The sequence below is a fragment of the Podarcis liolepis genome (genome assembly GCF_965112155.1).
Source record: "Podarcis liolepis genome assembly, chromosome: 1".
Classification (NCBI taxonomy): domain Eukaryota; kingdom Metazoa; phylum Chordata; class Lepidosauria; order Squamata; family Lacertidae; genus Podarcis; species Podarcis liolepis.
The window spans coordinates 12,610,326-12,630,907 of NC_139554.1; the positions used below are offsets into that span (position 1 = coordinate 12,610,326).

Sequence of the window (20,582 nt, forward strand, 5' to 3'; positions counted from 1 at the left end):
GAATTGTACATATGGTTGATTTGAATACTTTATTATTGATTATGTATACCCAGTGTATCAGACACCTGGGGGGGGGGTTCACTGTTTGTGTTTTGGTTGTTGGTAAAAAAATAAAATTAAATATTATTAAAACAAAACTCTGCCTTCCTTCCCCCAGTCTCGCAGTGTGGATAAGCAACATGCCGTCATCAACTACGACAAGGAGAAAGATGAGCACTGGGTGAAGGATTTGGGAAGCTTAAATGGGGTAAGTAAGGGAGTCGGCTGCTGGGTGGGACGGCTTCATTCCTGCTGATGTTTGGCTGTGCGTTTCCATTTTGCTTTGCTGGGAGCGCTTCAGAGACCTATGTGCTGAAGGCTATTGAAGCATCTCAGCGCGAAGTCCGTAGGGTTGGTGCTAATCATGGAAGGATAGTGAGCCTATTTTGGTGGAACCCCTGGGTATAATGGATTGTCCAGCCCCAGCTGTACCTCCATAGATGCTTCATAGTCTTTGGCTAGATCTGCCAGACATTCAGTTTTTCTCCTCCTCCTCCTCATGTTATGGAAGTTCTGCAAAGGCCTGAAAGACATTTTGACTGGTAGCAATGCTGGCAAGGGTTGTTCTGCTTTCTCGTGCATTGAAACAAGACTTCGGAGTTGCGTCTTCTGCTGTAGAACTTAAGAAGAGCTTGCTGGATCAGGTCAGAGGACCATCTGCATGCAGGCTTCTTATAGGCATCTGGTTGACTTCAGTGAAAACAGGATACTGCCCTTCAACTGATCCAGCAGAGCTCTTCTTCTTATGTTCCCAATTGATGTATTTCAGATATTTCTGTCGTCCAAATTAAATTCTATCTATCTGTATTACGACTCGCCTTGTATTAAGGTATTTGGCCTTACCGGCAGCTTCATTTGTAATTTTAGTAGAAAGCTTTGGGTTGCATTCAGTGTGCTGCTAAGGTGAATGTTCTGCTGGCACAAGGATTTCTCCTTATGCGATGCGGTTCCCTCCCTCTGTTCCCCTTGTATGCAGCCTAAATATGTCCTAGGTTTACTCACAACCCTCTGGAGCAGATGCCATTGCACAAGCCCTAATAGTAGCAAAATAGGTTTGTTGAATACTGCTTATTCCTCTCTGTGTGCATAGTTTTCTATGGAGCATCTGCGCCTGCTGGTAAGGAATAAAACAGGCATAGGCAAACTCCGGCCCTCCAGATGTTTGGGACTACAATTCCCATCATCCCTAGCTAACAGGACCAGTGGTCAGGGATGATGGGAATTGTAGTCCCAAACATCTGGAGGGCCGGAGTTTGCCTGCAATAAAATAAACAGCAGCATTTTATTTTTTTAAAAAAATGGGCTGTTAGTAAGGGAGTAATTCCATCAGAAAACATTTGGAAGTTTTTATCGCTAAAGAAATAAGACCTGACCTCTGAAATAAAAGAAGACAACTTTTCAGAGAAACCACGGATAAATCAGAGGTATTGTTGGTGGTAAAGTATATAAACTTTTGAAAACTAAATAAACACTTAAAAAAAAAAAAAAAGCTTTTCGGAGAAAGGAGCTTTGAAAATTTTTCAATGGCATGAAATGAAAGAACTGAGGGCTGAGCTTCTTCCCGAAAAGGAATGTGACTTTACAGATCCTGTAAGGAAGAGGAACTCAGTCAATGTGACTGTGTACTGGAAATACAAGTATTTCATATAGAGAGATACATGCAGAACCACTGACTCATGCATGACTATCTCCCAGGTTGACAATCTCCCAGCTACTTTGCCCCTGTATTCTACCGCATGTACAGATCTGGACATCAACGCCATCTCCCATAATCGGTTGGGGTCCAACAACATCTGGAAGGCTAGAAGTTCCCCATCCCTGGGTTAGACCTTGTTGCTGGGGCTAGATGAATATGGCAGCTCTTTAACTTGGGTCCCCAGCTTTTTTTTGGACTACAACTCCCACCATCCCTAGCTGGCAGGACCTGCGGTCAGGAATGATGGGAGTTGTAGTCCAATAACAGCTGGAGCCCCAAGTTTGGGAAACCCTGGCCTAACACTTCTAAAGCTGAAATCCACTTCTGAAGCATTGTTTCAAATTGAGATTGGGAGCACAACCGTGGTTATAGCAAAACCACGCTGCCCCATGGTTAGCTTCAAGAATGAAAGGGGATGGGGTAGAAAGAAGAAAGAGAGGAAGGAAGCAGGACAGAGTGTTTGAGCCCATGAGATCTCCTCTCTGTAGGTAAGGGATCCACCCAGCAGAGTTATTGATGTCCTCAACAGGCCTTAGCTTGCATAAAAGATGTACCTTGCACAAGGCACATAGTGAAATGATTTTAAATGATTTCAGATATGTCCTGGTGCACAGAGCTCTCTCTTTTGGCTCTCCAAACCCCCTTCTTCACCTTGTGCGAGCCCCACTGTTTTACATCTGTGCTGTCGCTGTGGCAACATACGGCGGCACATAATTTCCTGTCTCTGTTTGCTGTGCGAGTCCCATCTGCAAAAGATTGCTTGTGCTCTGGATTTCCAAATCCAAGTGCAGCTGTACGTGGCTTGGCTTTTCCAGCGTGCCAGCACATGTTTGCGACGTATTTGCATTTTAAGGGTGGAGAGAAGGCATTTGTTTCTTTGCACGTGCACACCCTTGACTGAGCAGAGCGGCTTTGTACTTTAGGTTCAGGGCAGGGTCTCGGAAGCTGTCTTTGCAGCAGACCTCCAGTAGTGCCTTGGGTGAAAAACCTCAGGGGTCAAATGTGGCTGCCTAGGCTTCTCTTTCTGGCCCTTGGCATGGGAGACAAAAGCAGAGCAACTCAGACCTGTCTCTGTGCCCTCTTTGCACCCCCAACTAATCCAGCAGCCACAAGCTGCCGCTGCGTGAAAATGACAAGGGAAAGAAATCTGAATTCCGCAAGCTTTTACAAGCTATGCAAAGCAGAGGAGGAGGAGAAGGATCTTATCCAGCCCAAGGAACTGCCCAGCTTCCTCTGTGCTTGTCCTTCAGAAGTACAGGCCATAACTTTCTCTCTACAAGACATTTGCACAACGGAGCTTAGGTACCCCTGGGAATTTGGCACCCCAGGCGTTTGCCAGGCTTGCTCCAATTAGTTGGCCTTGGCTAGCGGCAGATCCATTTGGCTGGCCTAATTGGAAAGGGCTATGTCGAGGATACAAAACAGAGCTGAATGTCTGGTCCCCAGAATGCAGTCTGTGTGGTTTCATTCTGGTCCACACAGCGGGCAAGGACTACGGTTAGACCAGTGCCGATGGTTGAATTTGCCCTCTGAGCCAAAGGCAGAAAGCCCAGCCAGCAGCCAAACGAAGCCTCAAGCGGTGGTTCCCACAGTGCAGCAACCCAGCAAAGGGGATGCAGCAAGGAAAACCACCGTCACCTCTCCGCTGGGAAGCGCTGAGCAAAGGCGAGTCCCCAGGCAACGTGGCCGATTTGATAGGCACAAGACATGCAAGCTCCACCCCCTGGTCGTTCTTAGACTCCTTATTGGGTGAGCAATGCAGCCAAGCAACACAGCTGGAGCCTCCCTCTTCCCTGGCCGGCAGGGAGGGAGTGAGGGAGAGGAGCTGCTTCCTTTGAAACCCGGGAAATTTAAGGGACATCATCAATAAGGGACACAGCACTGGGATAAGGGACTTTCCCGCCAAATAAGGAACGGTTGACAGCTATGGCTATGCTCTATTACAGATCTTATGGCCTTTCCCCATTTTCCTGTGCTGCCCACCTTTGGGCTTAGAACGAACATAGCTCTTCCCAGCTGAACTGTCTGTGTTAGCTGCTTTGTCATTGTTATCTCCGTGGGGCCTCAAATAGGTTTTATTTCAAAAGCCCAAGGTCTTGACTTATGAAAGCTTACCAGGCCGACGTCTGAGAACACTTGGCTCTAAAGTTCAGAGCAAACACATTTACTAGACGGCGGCTGCTCTCTAGCATCTTCCACTTATCAAATTTCAGAGTCTCTTCCTTTCTGTGATGCCAAGGAAGGCGAAACCACTTTGAGATTCCATGGGCTGCCTGCAGATGTGTAGAATTCGTACTCTGCTTGGGTGAATAGTCTGAAAGCCTCTCTGCACATGGGTTGTTCAATAAATACAGCAAAAACCAATTGCATCTCTCTGAATCTTTCTCAAGGCGGATAAAGTGTGTGTGTGTGTGTGTGTGTGTGTGTGTGTGTGTGTGTGTGTGTGTCTGTCATTGCAGCAATCGCAGTAAAGGGTGTCTGTTGCATTGCTTGGGCAGGGTTAGTCAGTGTGGTGTTCGGTTAACCAGGTATTGTTCAGTTCCAGTCAGCACAGCCAGTGGTCAGGGATGATGGGATTTGTAGTCCACAACATCTGAAGGATGCCTCGTTGGCTGCCAGTTAATTTCCAGGCCCAATCCAAAAGGCTGCTGTTGACCTATAAAGTCTTAAATGGCTCAGGACGGCAATACCCCAAGGACCGCCTCTCCGCAATTGAACCGACCCAAACCCTGCAATCATCATCTGAGAGGTCTGGAGGATGGCAACATGAGAAAGGGCTTTTTCCTGCAGTGGCCCCCCGTTTGTGGAATGATCTCTCCAAAGAGGCTTGCCTGGCACCTTCCTTGCATATATTTAAATGCTAGGTGAAAATGTTTGTCTGCCCCAACACATTCAACTCATTAGCATTCTATGGATTTTTAAATACCGTATTGGCCCGGATATAAGCCGCACCTGAATATAAGACACTCCCTTAAAATTCTGCAAGCACTCACACCCGTTTTGTTTTACCGTAGGTCTGTTTCAGCAGCAATATCGTAAAAGCCATTTTTTGTAAGGTCATGAATTTAAGCCGCACTTTTAACTTTTCATTGTTGGAATTTGGGGGGGAGGGAGTGAGACTTATATTCAGGCCCACAAATGGTATGTTTGTGGGAGGGAGGTTATTGGTTTGTTACTGGTTTTGTTTTATGTATTTTGTATTCTCATTTTGTATTTTTCTGTTGTGAACTGCCCTGTGATGCAGGGTGGCATACAAATTTTAAGAACAACAACAGTCTTTTAAATGACGTTTTGCCCTTCTTCTCCACAGACTTTTGTGAATGATGTGCGGATTCCAGACCAGAAGTACATCACGCTAAGACTGAACGATGTGATCCGTTTCGGCTATGATATCCTTTTTGGGCGTGCTGTGTGTGTGTGTGTGTGTGTGTGCGTGTGCGTGTGCGTGCGTGCCTTGAGGGAGTTATCCTGCCCCCTCGCCAATGCCTGTGGTGGTTTGTATTTGGACAGTGAGTTAATATAGGTCACTCTGAGGATATGAAATGCAGGATATGAAAGCAAAGTTCTTTCCTTGAGACTCTCATGGAAGAGCTTGCTTTAGATTTCACCCTCCGTCTCTTGGAGGTTTTTGGACATTTGGCACATGAAAAAATGTTTGCATCCTGGCCTTGAGCAAAGCCAAACAGTGGATTTTGTTGGCTTCAGTGGGGAATTCCCTCTGGATCCCCCTAAATTGGCAACAACAGCACTCTTGCTTTCCATCCCTGCCTCCCAAACAGTTGAAAAAACTTTCACTTGGCATCAGCTCCAGAGGGAAAGAATGCAATTGCTTAACTCTTTTGGAAACATCTGTGAGATGGAGCTGCAGAAGCTTTTGAGGCTGGGCTTTTAACCTCTTCATCAGAGCATCGTCTCCCAGTTGTCTGGTATCTTCAGCCAGTTACCAGTGTTGCGATCGCTTTCTGTGTGTGCTCTAGGTCCCCCAGGCTAGGATTTTTAATAACAATTGGCAGGTGGATGGACCATTTCCTCTGTGATAGAACACTTGATTTGCCTGAAGAAGGTTCCAGGTTAAATCCTGCACACCTGAGGTTAGCAGGTGCCAGGAGAGATCTCTTGCCTGACATCCAGGCAGCTGCTGTCAGCTGGAGTAGACCAGCCTTGTAAATAAGCCCCCAGAGGTTACTAGCCTGCAGCAATGACTACTAGTGTGCTGGGACCTGTGTTAGAAATTAGCCGGGTGTGTTTTGCGACCATGTGGACCTCTATGGATGCCAGGTTGGCAACTGGGGAAAGCAAAACGTTACTTGGAAGAGTAGGATGTGAAATATTTTCCTTGAAGCTTGAATTGGTTTAATTCTGGATCGTTTGATGTTTTAAGGTATTGTAACCTGCTTTGAGATTTGTTCTTTAAAATATAAAGTGGTATAGACATGAAAGTAATAATAACAATAACAATTCCCATTGGGAAAAAAGCACCTGGACATTCCATGGTGGCAACTGCAATTCAGGTTTAAGGTGCCATTTGGTGAGTTCATGACGCCCGAGATTCTTTTGGTCCATGCCCTTTTCCTTTTATGATTTGTTTGCCATGTTGTGGGTTTGAAGGACGTATGACCACAGGGGAAAAACCATCTGGTCTGTATTGATATAAATATATGAAATATAAATATATGAATTTATATTATTATAAATTTAATAAAATAGTAAAATAATAATATTACGCTGGTACTGAGAGTAAATGGGGTGTGCGTGCTAAACTTTGCTTATCCTGCGAGATGTACAATGAATGGTGGTGTTGCAGAACAGCTCTCTGGTGTGACTTGTGCCTCCAGCCAATTCCCCCCCCCCCCAATTTATATCGACCTCCTTTCATTAAACAGCCTTGATGCTAAAATCAGGTCAATGGGCAAAAAATTCCTGATTAGCAAGGCATTGATTTTTAAGCAGGTTCCTGAATTACCCCATGGTCCATACCCACTTCTGGCTTTTTAATTTTTTCTTAAATTCGTCTACATTTCAACACTGTGTTTTCTGTCGAGTGCAAAAACGGGCATTATTCCGCTTTAACATGCTTTGTGGACAAGCAAGGTTCTCTCTCCCAAATAGTGTGGCGGGGCTGGCATTTCAGTGCATCTTGGCAGCAGACACGGGTCTCTCTGCAGGCCTTGGCGTTTGTGGTGTGTTTGTGTCGGAGGGAGAGAGACAGAGAAGGGGCAGCGGTGGTTGCAGGGCTGGGGAGAACCTTTTGCTGAAATGGAATCTTTTGCAGATGAAATTGCATGCCTAATTCCTGCGACCTGGTGCAATTTACTCCGTCCCCTCCCTACCATCCAATGGGCATTTTCCAAAAAAGCATTCAGCCTGTCCCCTTCTCGTTCAGCTCTTTATAGCTCGCACCATCTTTCGCATTGCCTGAGTCAGCAGTGTTCTCATGCAGAAGGCGACGCATCTGCCGGCCGCGACAAAAACTGGCCGGTTTCCCCAACTGTGCCCTTGTCCTTGGTCTGTTCCCCTCTCTCTAAAAGCAACATGCACAATCCTTTCTTGCGGTTCCAAACATTCCCAAAAAACCTCCCACCCTCCTCTGTCGGTGAAGTGCAAGCCAGCTCTTCTGTGCAGCTGTAATGTGAGCTGTGTCAATGTTGCCCGTTTAAAACGGTTCGTTGTGCTTTTGACGGGGCAATCTTTTGTGCTGCGTCTATACTTATTGCTCCGGAGGCAGAGCCTGGTGTCTGGGTGTGGCAGATGCATTTTTGCACAGTGCTGCTTTATTCGTGTGCCTGCCTTGCCTTCTCATTTCTCTCCAACCCAGGTGTTCCACCGTCTACCTGCACACAAAGCTCCCAGGATACAGTCCTATGTTCCATTTTAACCTGGAGCCTGTCTGGGCAATGGGCACCAAATTCATGGTGGAGCTCTGAACTTTCATTTTAGCCTGCTCTTGATTGTGACAAACAGGGAAGCCTTTCCTTTCTTCCTTAAAAATAAAAAAATACAGATTGAGTAACAAAAGTGCTTATAGCATCTCTGCTTTCAGTTCATAGAGCCATTTCTACAGATTCAATGGGACTACAGTGGTACCTCAGTTCTCAAACGCCTTGGTACACAAATGCCTTGGTTCTCAAATGCCAAAAAACCCAGAAGTAAGTGTTCCGGTTTCTGAACATTATTTGGAAGCCAAACGTCTGATGCGGCTGTCGGCTATTGTTTCTGGGGTGCCTGCACCAATCAGAAGCTGCTCCCTTGGTTTTCGAACATTTTGGAAGTCAAACAGACTTCCAGAACGGATTAAGTTTGGTGCTTTTGTTTTTGCTATTTATTTTTCATTTTTGAGGCTTTTCCGGTTAATTTGTTTTTGTGACTGTGTGGAACCCAGTTCAGCTGCTGATTGATTGATTGTGTGACTGCGGAAATGGATAAAAAAGCCCCCTATCCAAACAATGACTATCATCAGTGCAGGTAAGATTTTTTTTTTAATTTTTATTTTTGTCATCTACAATACTGTCTTATTTATTTTATAGTACAGTACATTGATTATTGCTTTCATTTTATGGATCAATGGTCTCATTAGATAGTAAAATCCATGTTAAATTGCTGTTTTAAGGGTTGTTTATAAAAGTCTGGAATGGATTAATCCGTTTTGCATTATTTTGCATGGGAAGATGCGCCTTGCTTTTGGAACACTTTGCTTTTGGAACGGACTTCCAGAATGGATTACCGTATTTTGCGCCCCATAGGACGCTCCGGCCCATAGGACGCACCTAGTTTTTGGGGGGGGAAATAAAGAAAAAAAATTTATTCCCCCCCCAGGTGCGGGGCTGGAAGAACCAGGTCGGGGAACAGTGGGAAGGCACGCTCTGCCTCCCCGCTGTCCCCCGAGCTTGTGGGGCTGGCGATGGGGAGAAGTGCGCTGATCCCGGGACTGCAGGCAGCTCTGTGCCGCCATCCGGAGCGGGGCGGGACTTCGCGCCCGGCTCCCGGTGGCCGCGCAGAGCTGCGCTGATCCCGGGGCTGCAGGCAGCTCTGCGCAACCCTCGGAGCCAGTCTCCCGAGGGTTGCGCAGAGCTTCCTGAAGCCTGGAGAGCGAGAGGGGCCAGTGCGCACCGACCCCTCTCGCTCTCCAGGCTTCAGCGAAAGCTTGCATTCGCCCCATAGGACGCACACACATTTCCCCTTCATTTTTGGAGGGGAAAAAGTGTGTCCTATAGGGCGAAAAATACGGTAAGTTTGAGAACCAAGGTACCACTGTAATGTTACAGACAGTATGAGGCTGGAGGAGGAGAGAGAGAAAGGGGGCAGATAGCAAACTCTGGTATTTTTACATGGTGTGTGTGCGAGGTTTTGGTGTCAGCGTCACGTGGGTAGGTTCTTTATCTATTATTAGTTTTTGTTGGCGATGAGAGAGATTGAGGGGCCCAGGACATGGTTGGAAAGCCTTTTTGTCACCTGAGCAAACCTGGACCACCCGTAGCTGGGTTTCTCAAACATCCCCCTCTCCCCCTCTTTGCTCTTAAGGGTGCTGCCTTTCACCTGCACGGAGTGGAACAGGCCCAGCCAAGGATTCCTCTGGCAGCGACTCTGCCCTACCCATGTGATTCTGGAAGCTGGACAGCTCAGTGCCCATGTGCCACAGTGTCTGGCAACATGGCGGTCAAGGGGGCGGATGTGCACTTTCTAGCCGCCTCTGCTGAGCAGTGACCAAGCAGGGACGTATGGTCTGTGCAGCAGTGTTCGAAACTCCCATTGTTCTAGGCCAGGCATCCCCAAACTCGGCCCTCCAGCAGTTTTGGGAATACAACTCCCATCATGTCTAGCTAACAGGACCAGTGGTCAGGGATGATGGGAATTGTAGTCCCAAAACAGCTGGAGGGCCAAGTTCGGGGGTGCCTGTTCTAGGCACATTTTGCGATAGGGAGTTTCAGTAATGTGGGCATTTTCTGAGCTCTGGGCGGAATACTGCGCCTAAGATTTCAAGATAAAAATTGCAGAGTGGAAGGAAAGGAGGACCTTTTTCTGCCTCCCCACTTCCAGCTACTCTCCAAAGACTGGAGAAGAATACAAGAATATTACGTGGGGTGGGCGGGGGAAGGACTAAACAAACGTAAAATTTTAGCTGCAGTTCATTCATTTTCAGTTTTGTATTCTTGTTATTTAAAAGGCACGCCTAGACATTCTGTTGTTGCACCCATAACCTGGCTTTAAGGTGCCACATTTATGTCTGTGAAGAGGCCTGGTTTTTCGAACTCTGTGCAGTAGTGATGACCATTGACTTGGATGGCCTTACACTGTGAGAACCGAATGCTTGGTCTGATCCAGCAGGGATTTTCCTAGGTGGTTCTTCTTCTTCTTCTTCTTCTTCTTCTTCTTCTTCAAAAAATAAAAATAAAAATAAAAATCTTTTAGTGTGAGCAACCCTTCATAGGAGAACTAACTCATTTGAAATGAATGGAATGCACTCTGTGTGTTGCAAGGGCATGCCCTGGATTGGTGCAGCCTTTCAGGGACTCTCAAGTGTCCTCCTTGCCAATTGAAGTATAGCTTAATTTAATTGCAGCTGGATGGATAGGTGTAAGAGGACTTGGCAGAAAGGGTGTGTGTGTGGGGGGGGAAGAGGCAGGCAGGGAGAAAGGAATGATGTCATCACATAAACTTTCTCCTCCTGTGATTCTGAATCACCTGTTTTTCCTCTCTTGACCACCTGAGGTTTTTGTTTTTGTTTTACTTCCTTGTAGAAATGATGTAAGTTTTGGCTGCGAGGTGATCCTAGCTGGTGTGTTGTGTATTATTTTTCCTTTTGAAGATGCAGTGACTTCCTTTTCTTCATTGATTTGTAGAATTTATATAATGTTCTCTCTCTCTCTCTCTCTTTATGCAAATCATAATCGGCAGATATAATTGGATGGGGGATCTATATCCGTTCATGTACATATACAACAGTAACAAATGACACCTAAAAACTAAGCAGAAACAGAATAAAACTGTATTATAAGTAAAACTGGGCAGTGTATGATTGAAAGTTGGGAATTGAAGACCTTGAAATATTGTGTAAACTTCTTAAAGAGGCATCTAAAGCTAGCGTCTGTCTTCCTCTCAAACAACCAGGGGGACAGTATTCTAAAGATGGGTGCTACAACCTAGACGTCCGGCTTCCTCATCGATAAGTGATAATCTCCTGGTCATGGGATGACTAACAGGATCTCCTTGGAAGATCTTAAAGCTCTGTTGGGCCTGTGCTGAGACGGCCAGGGATCTGCTGGATCCCAAGCTGTTGCATCACTGCATCGGGCCTGATCTGGGGCTGATCATCCTGCTCTGCAACTTCCACCCCAGCTGTCAGGAACAGCAGGCCTGCAGATGTTTTGATAGCTCCCCACTGGCGGGAGTGGGAAAATTTGATTGCACCTCAGTTATAACAGCAATGTTCAGTTTTGACATATGCACCGCATCGCAAACCAGTCTTGTCACAGATGGCGAATCTGCACCCCCTTACACACTTTCCCTTTCCAGCCGCTGTACGATGAATGTTTATTTATGGCTCCTTTGAAATCATCTGACATGACCGTGTTGGGAGAGGAGTTGCCGTTGGCTTCTAATAATGTTACACTAGATGAATCTTGCAAAAAAAACCCTCTGCCTCTTTCCTTAACGTGTTCTCTACATGCCAACATGTATGTGCTCGAACACATCCAACACAAGGTCCCAGAAGAAGCACTAAAGGTGAGAATTTGCATTCCTTTTTGTGTTTGTTTGGGGGGGGGCAGGATGAGAATAAGGGGGGCTATTTATGACACGCTTCTTGCGCTAGTGAACTATTCCTACAGCTCAGGGAGATTGCATGAGTGGCTCGACACCATTTTCTTTCTGCTGCTTAGCTTGCAAAATCCCCCAAAACGGGCGTCGGGGAAATGGGATTTCCCACATTCATAGGAGGCGTGGGATCTGGTGCCTCTGATAGCTCTCCTAGCAGTAGAAATGAGGGTCTGCGGGGCTCAGTGGTGGGATGCATGCTCTGCATGTTTCCGTGGATAACGAGATCAGCTGATATTGGGAAGGTCATTTCTGTGCCTGTAGAGAGTGTCAGGGAATTCTACTCAATATTGATCCAGAGCAGATTCCAACGTATAGTTAGCAGAGTAAAAACTTAAACACATTGCAGGATTCCCCAAAAATAGACCAGAGGCAATTAATATTTCATCTAGCAGAGCTTTACTGCTACTGAAGGCAAATGAGCATAATGGTCACAAATCCAATACAATCAGGATTGGCACTGTCCATAAGAAATCCAGTTGCAGCAGACTTAACTTAAATTTACAATAACTTATAATAACACGAAACCTTAACACTAAGCGTACAGTCATACCTCGGGTTACAGCCACTTCAGGTTGTGTCTTTTTGGGTTGCAGACTGGCAAAACCCAGACGTAACCCTTTTCGGTACTTCCGAAACCCGGAGGTACTGGAACGGGTTACTTCTGGGTTTCGGCAGTTGCGCATATGCAGAAGCGCTAAATCACGCTTTGCGCATGTGCAGAAGCGCCAAATTGCAACCCGCAGACGCGGGTTGCGAACGTGCATCCCGCACAGATCACGTTTTCAACCTGAGCGTCCACTGTACAGTGGTGCCTCGCAAGACGAAAAGAATTCGTTCTGTGAGTCTTTTCGTCTTGCGATGTTTTCGTCTTGCGAAGCACGGTCCGTCGCAACTGCGCCTCTTCAAGCCGCTTTAAAAAAAAAGCGCAAGACATTTCGTCTTGCGAAGCAAGCCCATAGGGAAATTCGTCTAGCGAAGCAACGCAAAACTGAAAAACCCTTTCGTCTAGCGAGTTTTTCGTCTTGCGAGGCATTCGTCTTGCGGGGCACCACTGTACTATGTACAGAACACCACACCAGAAGGAAGAGAGACAGAAAGAGAAAGTGAAGCCCAGACTCCTTCTGGCCTTACTTTTATAGTCAGCATGACCTTGACTGAAAGAGATAACTGAACCAGCTGCACTCAGCTTCTCGGAAGGCATAACCCAAACACCACGAACCTTCTGCTTGTTTCTTTCACACAGAGAAGTTTCCAGAACCCTCTTGAATCAATTAGAATAGGAAAGATCTGTACACATCAGATCAATACTTTCTGCGCTAAGAAATGCAAACGGACTCTCCCCCTGCATCTGGGTAGATAGTATTGGCTTAAGCTTAGGTGTGGGGAACATTTGGCCTTCCAGATGTTCATATAGGGTTGGGAGGGGCCCCCAAGGGTCATCCAGTCCGACCCCCTGCAATGCAGGAATCTCAGTTAGATCATACAGGACTGATGGTCATCTAACCTCTGCTTAGAAACCCCCAGTGGAGGAGAGTGAGTGTGGTGTGCACAATTCATTCTGAGCTTCTCATTCAGCCTTGTTGATGAGAACAGGTGTTGTGCAAAAAGCACAGATGCACCTTTGCACCACCACTCCCATTTATTTCAGAGCTTTCCCATGAGAAACACCCAGTGCAGTATGCTGAAACAATCTTAGATCAGAGTTAATCCCCACCTGGCAGTTCCGTGTTTTGCCAAGACTGGTACTTCGCTGATTATTATATATCTCCACCTGTTCTATAGGATAGGCTGCCTTCTTCCCCTTGTCAAGGTTTTGGCCCATAGTCATGAGCATTAGCAATTTCACTTACTTATTCTTTTAAAGCCAGCCAATGACAAGGTTCTTGTGAAAGTCCATGGCTCAGGCAAAGTTGTCGGGCAGGATTCGGGCCATGTTTTGGCTGCCCGAGCCTGAGAAAATAATACGCACATCGTAAGAAAGAAACACAACAGTGCAGATTGGAGATTTTGTGTGAATTCTGTGGCAGGGCAAAAGAGCTTCTACAAAAGATCGGGGGGGGGTGTATTTGGAAACAGTGGCTTGTTTCAGCAACGGGTTATAAGAAATGTCTCCAGCCTTCTTAGAAATCCAGGAAGCTGCCATGTATACACACAGACACAGCCCATTTCACAGAAAGAAAAACTAGCGATGATCGCCTTTCCGAACAACAACAGGCAGAACATCTGCAACCCCCAGAAAAAAACAAAACATGCACGCACACAAGTAGGCAGGCTCCCCAAGCAGGCAGACCACCTCAAAAGTCCAACCCCCGTCAGTTTTTTAAAATATTAAAAATAAGGGGTCTGAGGGTGCCATGGTGTCTATAGGCACTGCCCCAGGACTGCAAAGAAGCTCCATTTCTCCTCAAGCTTCTTGCCTTTTTGCACCCCCCCGCAAAATACCGTATTTTTCGCTCTATAGGATGTACTTTTCCCCCTCCAAAAATGAAGGGGAAATGTGTGTGCGTCCTATGGAGCGAATGCAGGCTTCCGCTGAAGCCTGGAGAGCGAGAGGGGTCGGTGCGCACCGACCCCTCTCGCTCTCCAGGCTTCAGGAAGCTATCTGCAAGTCTTCAGAGCGCGGCGGGAGTTCTTTGCTCTTTGGGGCTGGGGGGGAAAAAATAATTCCCCCCCTTTATTCCCCCTCCCCCCAAAAACTAGGTACGCCCTATGGTCCAGTGCGCCCTATAGAGCAAAAAATACGGTACTACCATTTTTTTTTTCCATTTCCCCATTCCTATTTAATCCTCACACTGTAACAATGACAAATTATTAATTTCAATTTCAATGTTCCTGCATTGCAGGGGTTGGACTAGATGAATCTGATGTTCCTTTTCAATTCTAAACTTCTTTGATTCTGGGTGTGTCTCCCCCCCCCCAATGGGCCAGACAGTTCCATCCAAGCACCGACTAGTCCCAGAGATGCTTTGCTTTGTCCCAGTGGCAGCTTCATATGCATTCAGACCCATGCCCTGAGTGTTCACATCAACCTGTTTGCAGGTGTTCACACCAGCTGTTCCTCTGTGCCCACACATACTTCCAAGTCACACCTCTCACCATCCTTGACTTGTTTTTGCCTGGCTGGAATGTGTCCTTGAACAGTGCCAGATTTACGTATAAGCTAAGCAAGCTATAGCTTAGGGCCCCACTCTCGAGAGCCAGCGTGGTGTAGTGGTTAAGAGCGGTGGACTCGTAATCTGGTGAACCGGGTTTGCGTCTCCGTTCCTCCACATGCAGCTGCTGGGTGACCTTGGGCTAGTCACACTTCTCTGAAGTCTCTCAGCCTCACTCACCTCACAGAGTGTTTGTTGTGGGGGAGGAAGGGAAAGGAGAATGTTAGCCGCTTTGAGACTCCTTTGGGTAGTGATAAAGCGGGATATCAAATCCAAACTCTTCTTCTTCTTCTTCTCTTGGGCCACCCCTCCCCCCAAAAAAAAATCAAAGGAAAAAACCCTGAGTGTACATTTCCAAAATATAAGATAAAAAAAATAAAAATAAAACCTACATACAGCAACAGTGTTTTGTGTTCCTGAGGCTCCTATGATGTTAGTAATGGGCCCTGCCTGCTAGCCTGCTCCCTGAAATATCACATATAAAGGGCCCCATTACCTTCAGTAGTTTAGGGCCTCATCAAATTAAATTTTCATTAAATCCCGCCCTGTCCTTGAACTCCGACAATACTTCTTGCTTGCCTGGATAGTGGCTAGAGAGTGTGCGAATAAGCTTGCCCGTGAATAAACTGAACACTTATTTTGCTCTACCCAAAAATTGTCTCGCGGCCCCCGAAGGCTTGCTCAGAATGGGAGAGTTGCCCTTGGGCTGGGAAAGGGTTCCCCCCCACCCCACCTTTGCGCTATAGACGTTTGTGTGTCTCTCTTTTGCCCTTCAGCATGAGAAATACACCAGCCAGCTGCAGATGAGCTTCAAAAGTGCAGTCATGAAAAGGGTAGAGCAGCCTTTGGAGCACGGCGGAGAGACCGAGTCGCCCCAAGCGAAGCTGGAGAAAGGCGAGAAGAAAGCAATTACAGGTACCTGTATGGGAAAACCAGTTGGCCGGGCACCGAAACGAGTCTCTCTCTCTCTCTCTCTCTCTCTCTCTCTCTCTCTCTCTCTGTTGCAAGTCTTGATTTTGCCAGTGATTAGAAGTTAGCTGTTCAGCAGGAGTGTGGGGTTGCCATCGTGGATCTGGTGCAATGTAACCTTGCCTCTTCTTAAAAGGTAAAGGGACCCCTGACCATTAGGTCCAGTCACGAACGATTATGGGGTTGCAGCGCTCATCTCGCTTAATTGGCCGAGGGAGCCGGCGTACAGCTTCCGGGTCATGTGGCCAGCATGACTAAGCTGCTTCTGGTGAACCAGAACAGCACACGGAAATGCTGTTTACCTTCCCGCCGGAGCGGTACCTATTTATCTACTTGCACTTTGACGTGCCTTCGAACTGCTAGGTTGGCAGGAGCAGGGACCGAGCAATGGGAGCTCACCCCGTTGCGGGGATTCGAACCGCCAACCTTCTGATCGGCAAGCCCTAGGCTCTGTGGTTTAACCCACAGCGCCACCCACGCCCCAAATTGCCTCTCCTTACCCATGCCAAAATGAGATCTACGTGAGATTTGAACTCGCTCCCACAGGAGGCAGCGATGGGCTTGGGTGGCATTAAAAGAGAACTTTGGCAGATTTGCAGAGGAAAAAGTTATGAGTGGCTACCAGCCAGAATGGCTTTGTTCTGCCTCCATGGACGGAGGTAGCAAAACTTAAACTGTGGGTTTTTAAAAATTGTTTTCGTTCATTATTATGGTATGTATTTTTGCGTTTTTATATTGTGAACCTCCTTGTGATGGGTGGATGAAGGGCAGTATTATAATAATAATAATAATTATTATTATTATTATTATTATTATTATTATTATTATTATTAATGCTAGTGAATAGCAGTTCCTGGAAGCCAGAGAGGTGATTGCTCTTGTGATAAAATCCTGCTTTCAGCTTTCCCACAGACATCCAATCAGCCACTGGCTTGATCCAGCAGCCCTCTCTCTTCATGTTACTATTCTTAAGAGGGTCTTCTTTGATTACTTTTTATCTGGATATACAGGCATGATATTTAAGGCAGCTTTTTAGCTGTTCTGCATTGTCTCACCGTTTTGCTTCTTATGTCGACGCTTTTATCAAACCCACCTATATAGGGAGCATTGTTGAAAGGTGCAGTATAAAGAAATAATAAAAGGAATAAATAATAAAGTTGCATTTGGTGCTGGTCATACTGAGTCGACCCATTGATGGACTTAGGTTAGTCATATCTGTTCCTTTTCAGTGTGACTAGCACTGACTACAACCCTAAATCTCTGATAAATGGGGCGCAATCGAACTGCATCAAATACAAGGCAGGTTCTTCCTTCCCTTTCCCCCTGTTTTCCTCATGTTTCTCTATTTCAGGGTTAAGCAAAATCTCACTTTCAAATAAACGCGAATCCTCTTGATTCCAGGCATTCCCTCCTCTGGGGATTAGCCCGTAAGCCAAATCATTCACCCAGTTTCATCATGCACTGAGGTGGGAAGAAAGGCTTCTCTCTGGCATTGCCTGAGAGGCCGCCATCTTGAGTGGCAGGTGCCCTCTGGTTTTTGCTGGACTCCAGCTCCTATTAGTCCTGCTCAGTATGGCCAATGGTAAGAGATGGTGGAAATTCCAGGCTCGCACCATGTTTCCTGGCCATCTGCCTGGCCTTAGGCCTGATCTAGCAGCCAGACCCTTCTCAAGTTCTTATTGGAGTGCCGCAGTTTGAGGCAAGGCTGGTGTGGAGAACAGAATAAATAGAATAAATGTCTGGAAAGGGTCTGAGGAGAACTAGGCCGAGGAGTATAGCTCAGTGTAGTTGCTCTTTAATTGAATTACCGTGTTTTCTGCCGTATAAGACGACCCCCAACTTTGGAGAATATTTTCTGGGGTTCAAAAGTCATCTTATACACCAGAACATACAGTAATTATATTTTAAGAATGCACACACCTCAGTAAAGCTTAAGCGATATTCCAAAAGTTATGGGAAAGGGGTGGTGAAAGCTGAAGAGACCGACCGACCCCTTCCTCTCCCCTCAACCACCTATTATTAGCGTTGTCTTGAAGGCCAGTTGTTGCCCTGGCAACCCCTTGTGCGTTAGAAGGAAGGAAGGCAGCCTTGCACAGGGAAGTTTTGATGCTTTATTCTGCTTTATATTTGTTGGAGGCTGCTCCAGAGTGGTTGGGGCAACCCAGTCAGATGTGCGGGGTGCAAATAATGCAATTGTTGTTATGATTAAGACTGACAGGAGTCTCCTTTCAGTTCGCCCTTAAAGCCCATCTCAGTTGCAAAGGGAAGGGAAAGGGATCCTTTGCTGGACTTACGGAGGCTAGTCTCAGTGACGGCAGTTTCTCGTGACCTTAATCTTCCATGCAGGCGTATTTGTCCTTGCAAAAATCCTCTCTAAGCTGGGATCAGGTATTATAGCCATGCTTTCCCTGTTGGTTCTTTATTTGAGCTGAGAGAGAGTTGGTTCTTTATTTGAGCTGAGAGAGAGTTGGTTCTTTATTTGAGCTGAGAGTTCGCAGGCATGCAACTACCTCTTTTTCATTCATGTGTTGTGTTCAAAAGGCACACCTCCTCCCTTTCGGGGCTTGTCTCCATTTACCTTTCCTCCGTTCGTTCCAGGCACAGTCTATGATTTGAAGCTCCAGGTCCAAGAGCCCTTTTTTGCCTTGAGCATTCCCTGCCAAAAAACCCCCAGCTCTTTTTAAAGCTCGATCGTCAGTCCGAGGAAAACCCGAACTGATGTTTGCTTGGATTCAGCTTAAAAGAGCTGGTTTCTGTGGGGAAGGTTCGGGGCAAATACAAATATAAATACTTGGACATTGAGCTTTAAATCGTGGAAAGAGAGGGGCAAAATATAAGGGTGAGCAACCCCTGTGTGGCTGGTGGCTGTCAGTTTTACCTGTGACGTCTCCGGCAGACATGACAAGCTCCGTTTTGCATTGCTCGGAGCGAGCCAGGAGTTTGCGTTCAGCAGGAGCCGCTTCCCGTGATGAGCTGCGACAGCAGACAAAGGTGAAAGGAAGCGACTGTCTTCTCAGCCCCGAAGGAAACTTTCCAGTGGCAACAGCTGTCATGTGAGCCAGATCCTTGCCGTGCCGTTGTAAAGCACAACCGCCCTCCCGTGTCAATCCCCAGAGTAATTAATTCGCATCCCTTGCCCGTCTTATCTTGTCGGCTGCTGGAGATTACACAAATTCGCCTACATCTGGGGCAGCCAATGTGCCATCATCCAGATTCTGGACTGCAGCTGCCATCATACCTGACCATTGGCCGTGCTAGCTGGGGGTGATGGGAGTTTCAGCGCAGTACCATCTGGAAGGCTGCCATGTTGACTATGCACCTTGCAAACTAACATTTGCAGTAGTTCCGTTGAAAATTGGTGGGATGTTTAGGCATGCTCAGAGTTCTGTTGGAACCCAACTTTACAGGTCTGCAGGCCATCCTGCTGCTTTCGAGCTTGTTGGCTGTGCCCGTCTGTTGCCTGCACATTTGCAAAACTAAACAGGGTCCAGTATGGTTTCAGATTGGATGGGGGGCTGTGTGTTGAGATTTCTGCATTGCAGGGGGTTGGACGAGATGACCCTGGGAGTCCCTTCCAGCCCTACAATTCTATGGTTCTATGTTTAAAATTACTAAGAAGAGGATCTAAGTGTGTAAAGCTGCATTGCTGCAGCACCTGTGGGTGCCTGGGGTGTGGCCAGTTGGGTGCTAGGTGTTTGGAGCCATGGCCAATAGATGTGGTCTTGCCTTCCCTGCCATGCATTTTTGGTGTATGGGCAGATGTCTGTCCATACCACCTGCCTGGGCAAGTAGTAGTAGTAGTAGTAGTAGTAGTAGTAATAATAATAATAATAATAATAATAATAATAATAATAATAATAATTTATTTATACCCCGCACATCTGACTGGGCCTCCCCAGCCACTCTGGGCGGCTTCCAACAAAATATTAAAATACAGTAATGCATCAGACATTAAAAGCTTCCCTAAACAAGGCTGCCTTCAGATGTCTTCTAAAAGTCTGGTACTGTAGTTGTTTATCTCTTTGACATCTGACGGGAGGGCTTTCCACAGGGCGGGCGCCACTACCGAGAAGGCCCTCTGCCTGGTTCCCTGTAACTTGGCTTCTCGCAGTGAGGGAACCACCAGAAGGCCCTTGGTGCTGGACCTCAGTGTCCGGGTAGAACGGTGGAGGTGGAGATGCTCCTTCAGATATACTGGACTGAGGCTGTAGCCAGATCTGGAAGTGTGTGTTGTAAAAGTGATGTGAAGTACCTTGGGGAACCACAGTTTGTTAAGGCTGCAGAGCAGGGTAACCAATGTGGGGCTTCCAGATGTTGTTAGACTACAACTCCCATCATCAACTGCTGGCTGAGGCTGATGGGAGTTGTAGTCCAACCATACCTGATGCTGATTGCCCCTGCTGCAGAGCACTGTTGCGTCAATTTAACACTCATGGCTCCCCTCAAAGCATCACTGGAGCTCTGCAAAGAGTGCAGAGAGTTGCCTATTTTTCATCACAGAGCTACAATTCCCAGAGTTCCTTGATTGTTAAACGACTCTGGGAATTGTAGCTCTGTGTGGGGAATAGGGGTTGCCTGTCAATTCTCAGCGCCTTTAACAAACTGCAGTTCCCTGGATTCTTAGGGGAAGCCATGGCTGTTTAAAGTGGTGTCATGCTGCTTTTAAGTGTATTGTGCGGATGTCGTCCCACCAGAATAAGGACTTCAACGGGAGCCCTGCAGTGCAGGTGGAACATGGTAGACTGACAGGGCAAAGGTAAAGGTGAGGCCCCTGTTATTTCTGCCATGCCTCGCCAATGCAGAGGCTTCATAATATCTGCCAATTACAACATCTGATGTTACACCCCCCATTCACTTCTGAGGCGGAACAGGGCTCCAGGGCTTGAGCACTTACTTGTCCCAGGTCCAGTGGC

The 20,582-nt window shown here is 46.8% G+C and overlaps 1 protein-coding gene across 11 annotated transcripts in view; it reads left to right on the plus strand.

Annotated features, from left to right (window-relative positions):
- CEP170B (centrosomal protein 170B) overlaps positions 1–20,582 on the plus strand; it is an 85,193-nt gene that overhangs the window by 12,961 nt on the left and 51,650 nt on the right. For all 11 annotated transcript variants that reach the window (XR_014529077.1, XM_083516770.1, XM_083516769.1 and 8 more), the window contains exons 3-6: positions 158–247; positions 5,046–5,124; positions 11,397–11,455; positions 15,477–15,615. Coding sequence is in view for 10 of the 11 variants with exons in the window: in XM_083516770.1 (XP_083372896.1) it covers positions 158–247; positions 5,046–5,124; positions 11,397–11,455; positions 15,477–15,615 (367 nt within the window). In the remaining variant the exon portion in view is untranslated. The remainder of the gene's footprint in view (positions 1–157; positions 248–5,045; positions 5,125–11,396; positions 11,456–15,476; positions 15,616–20,582) is intronic.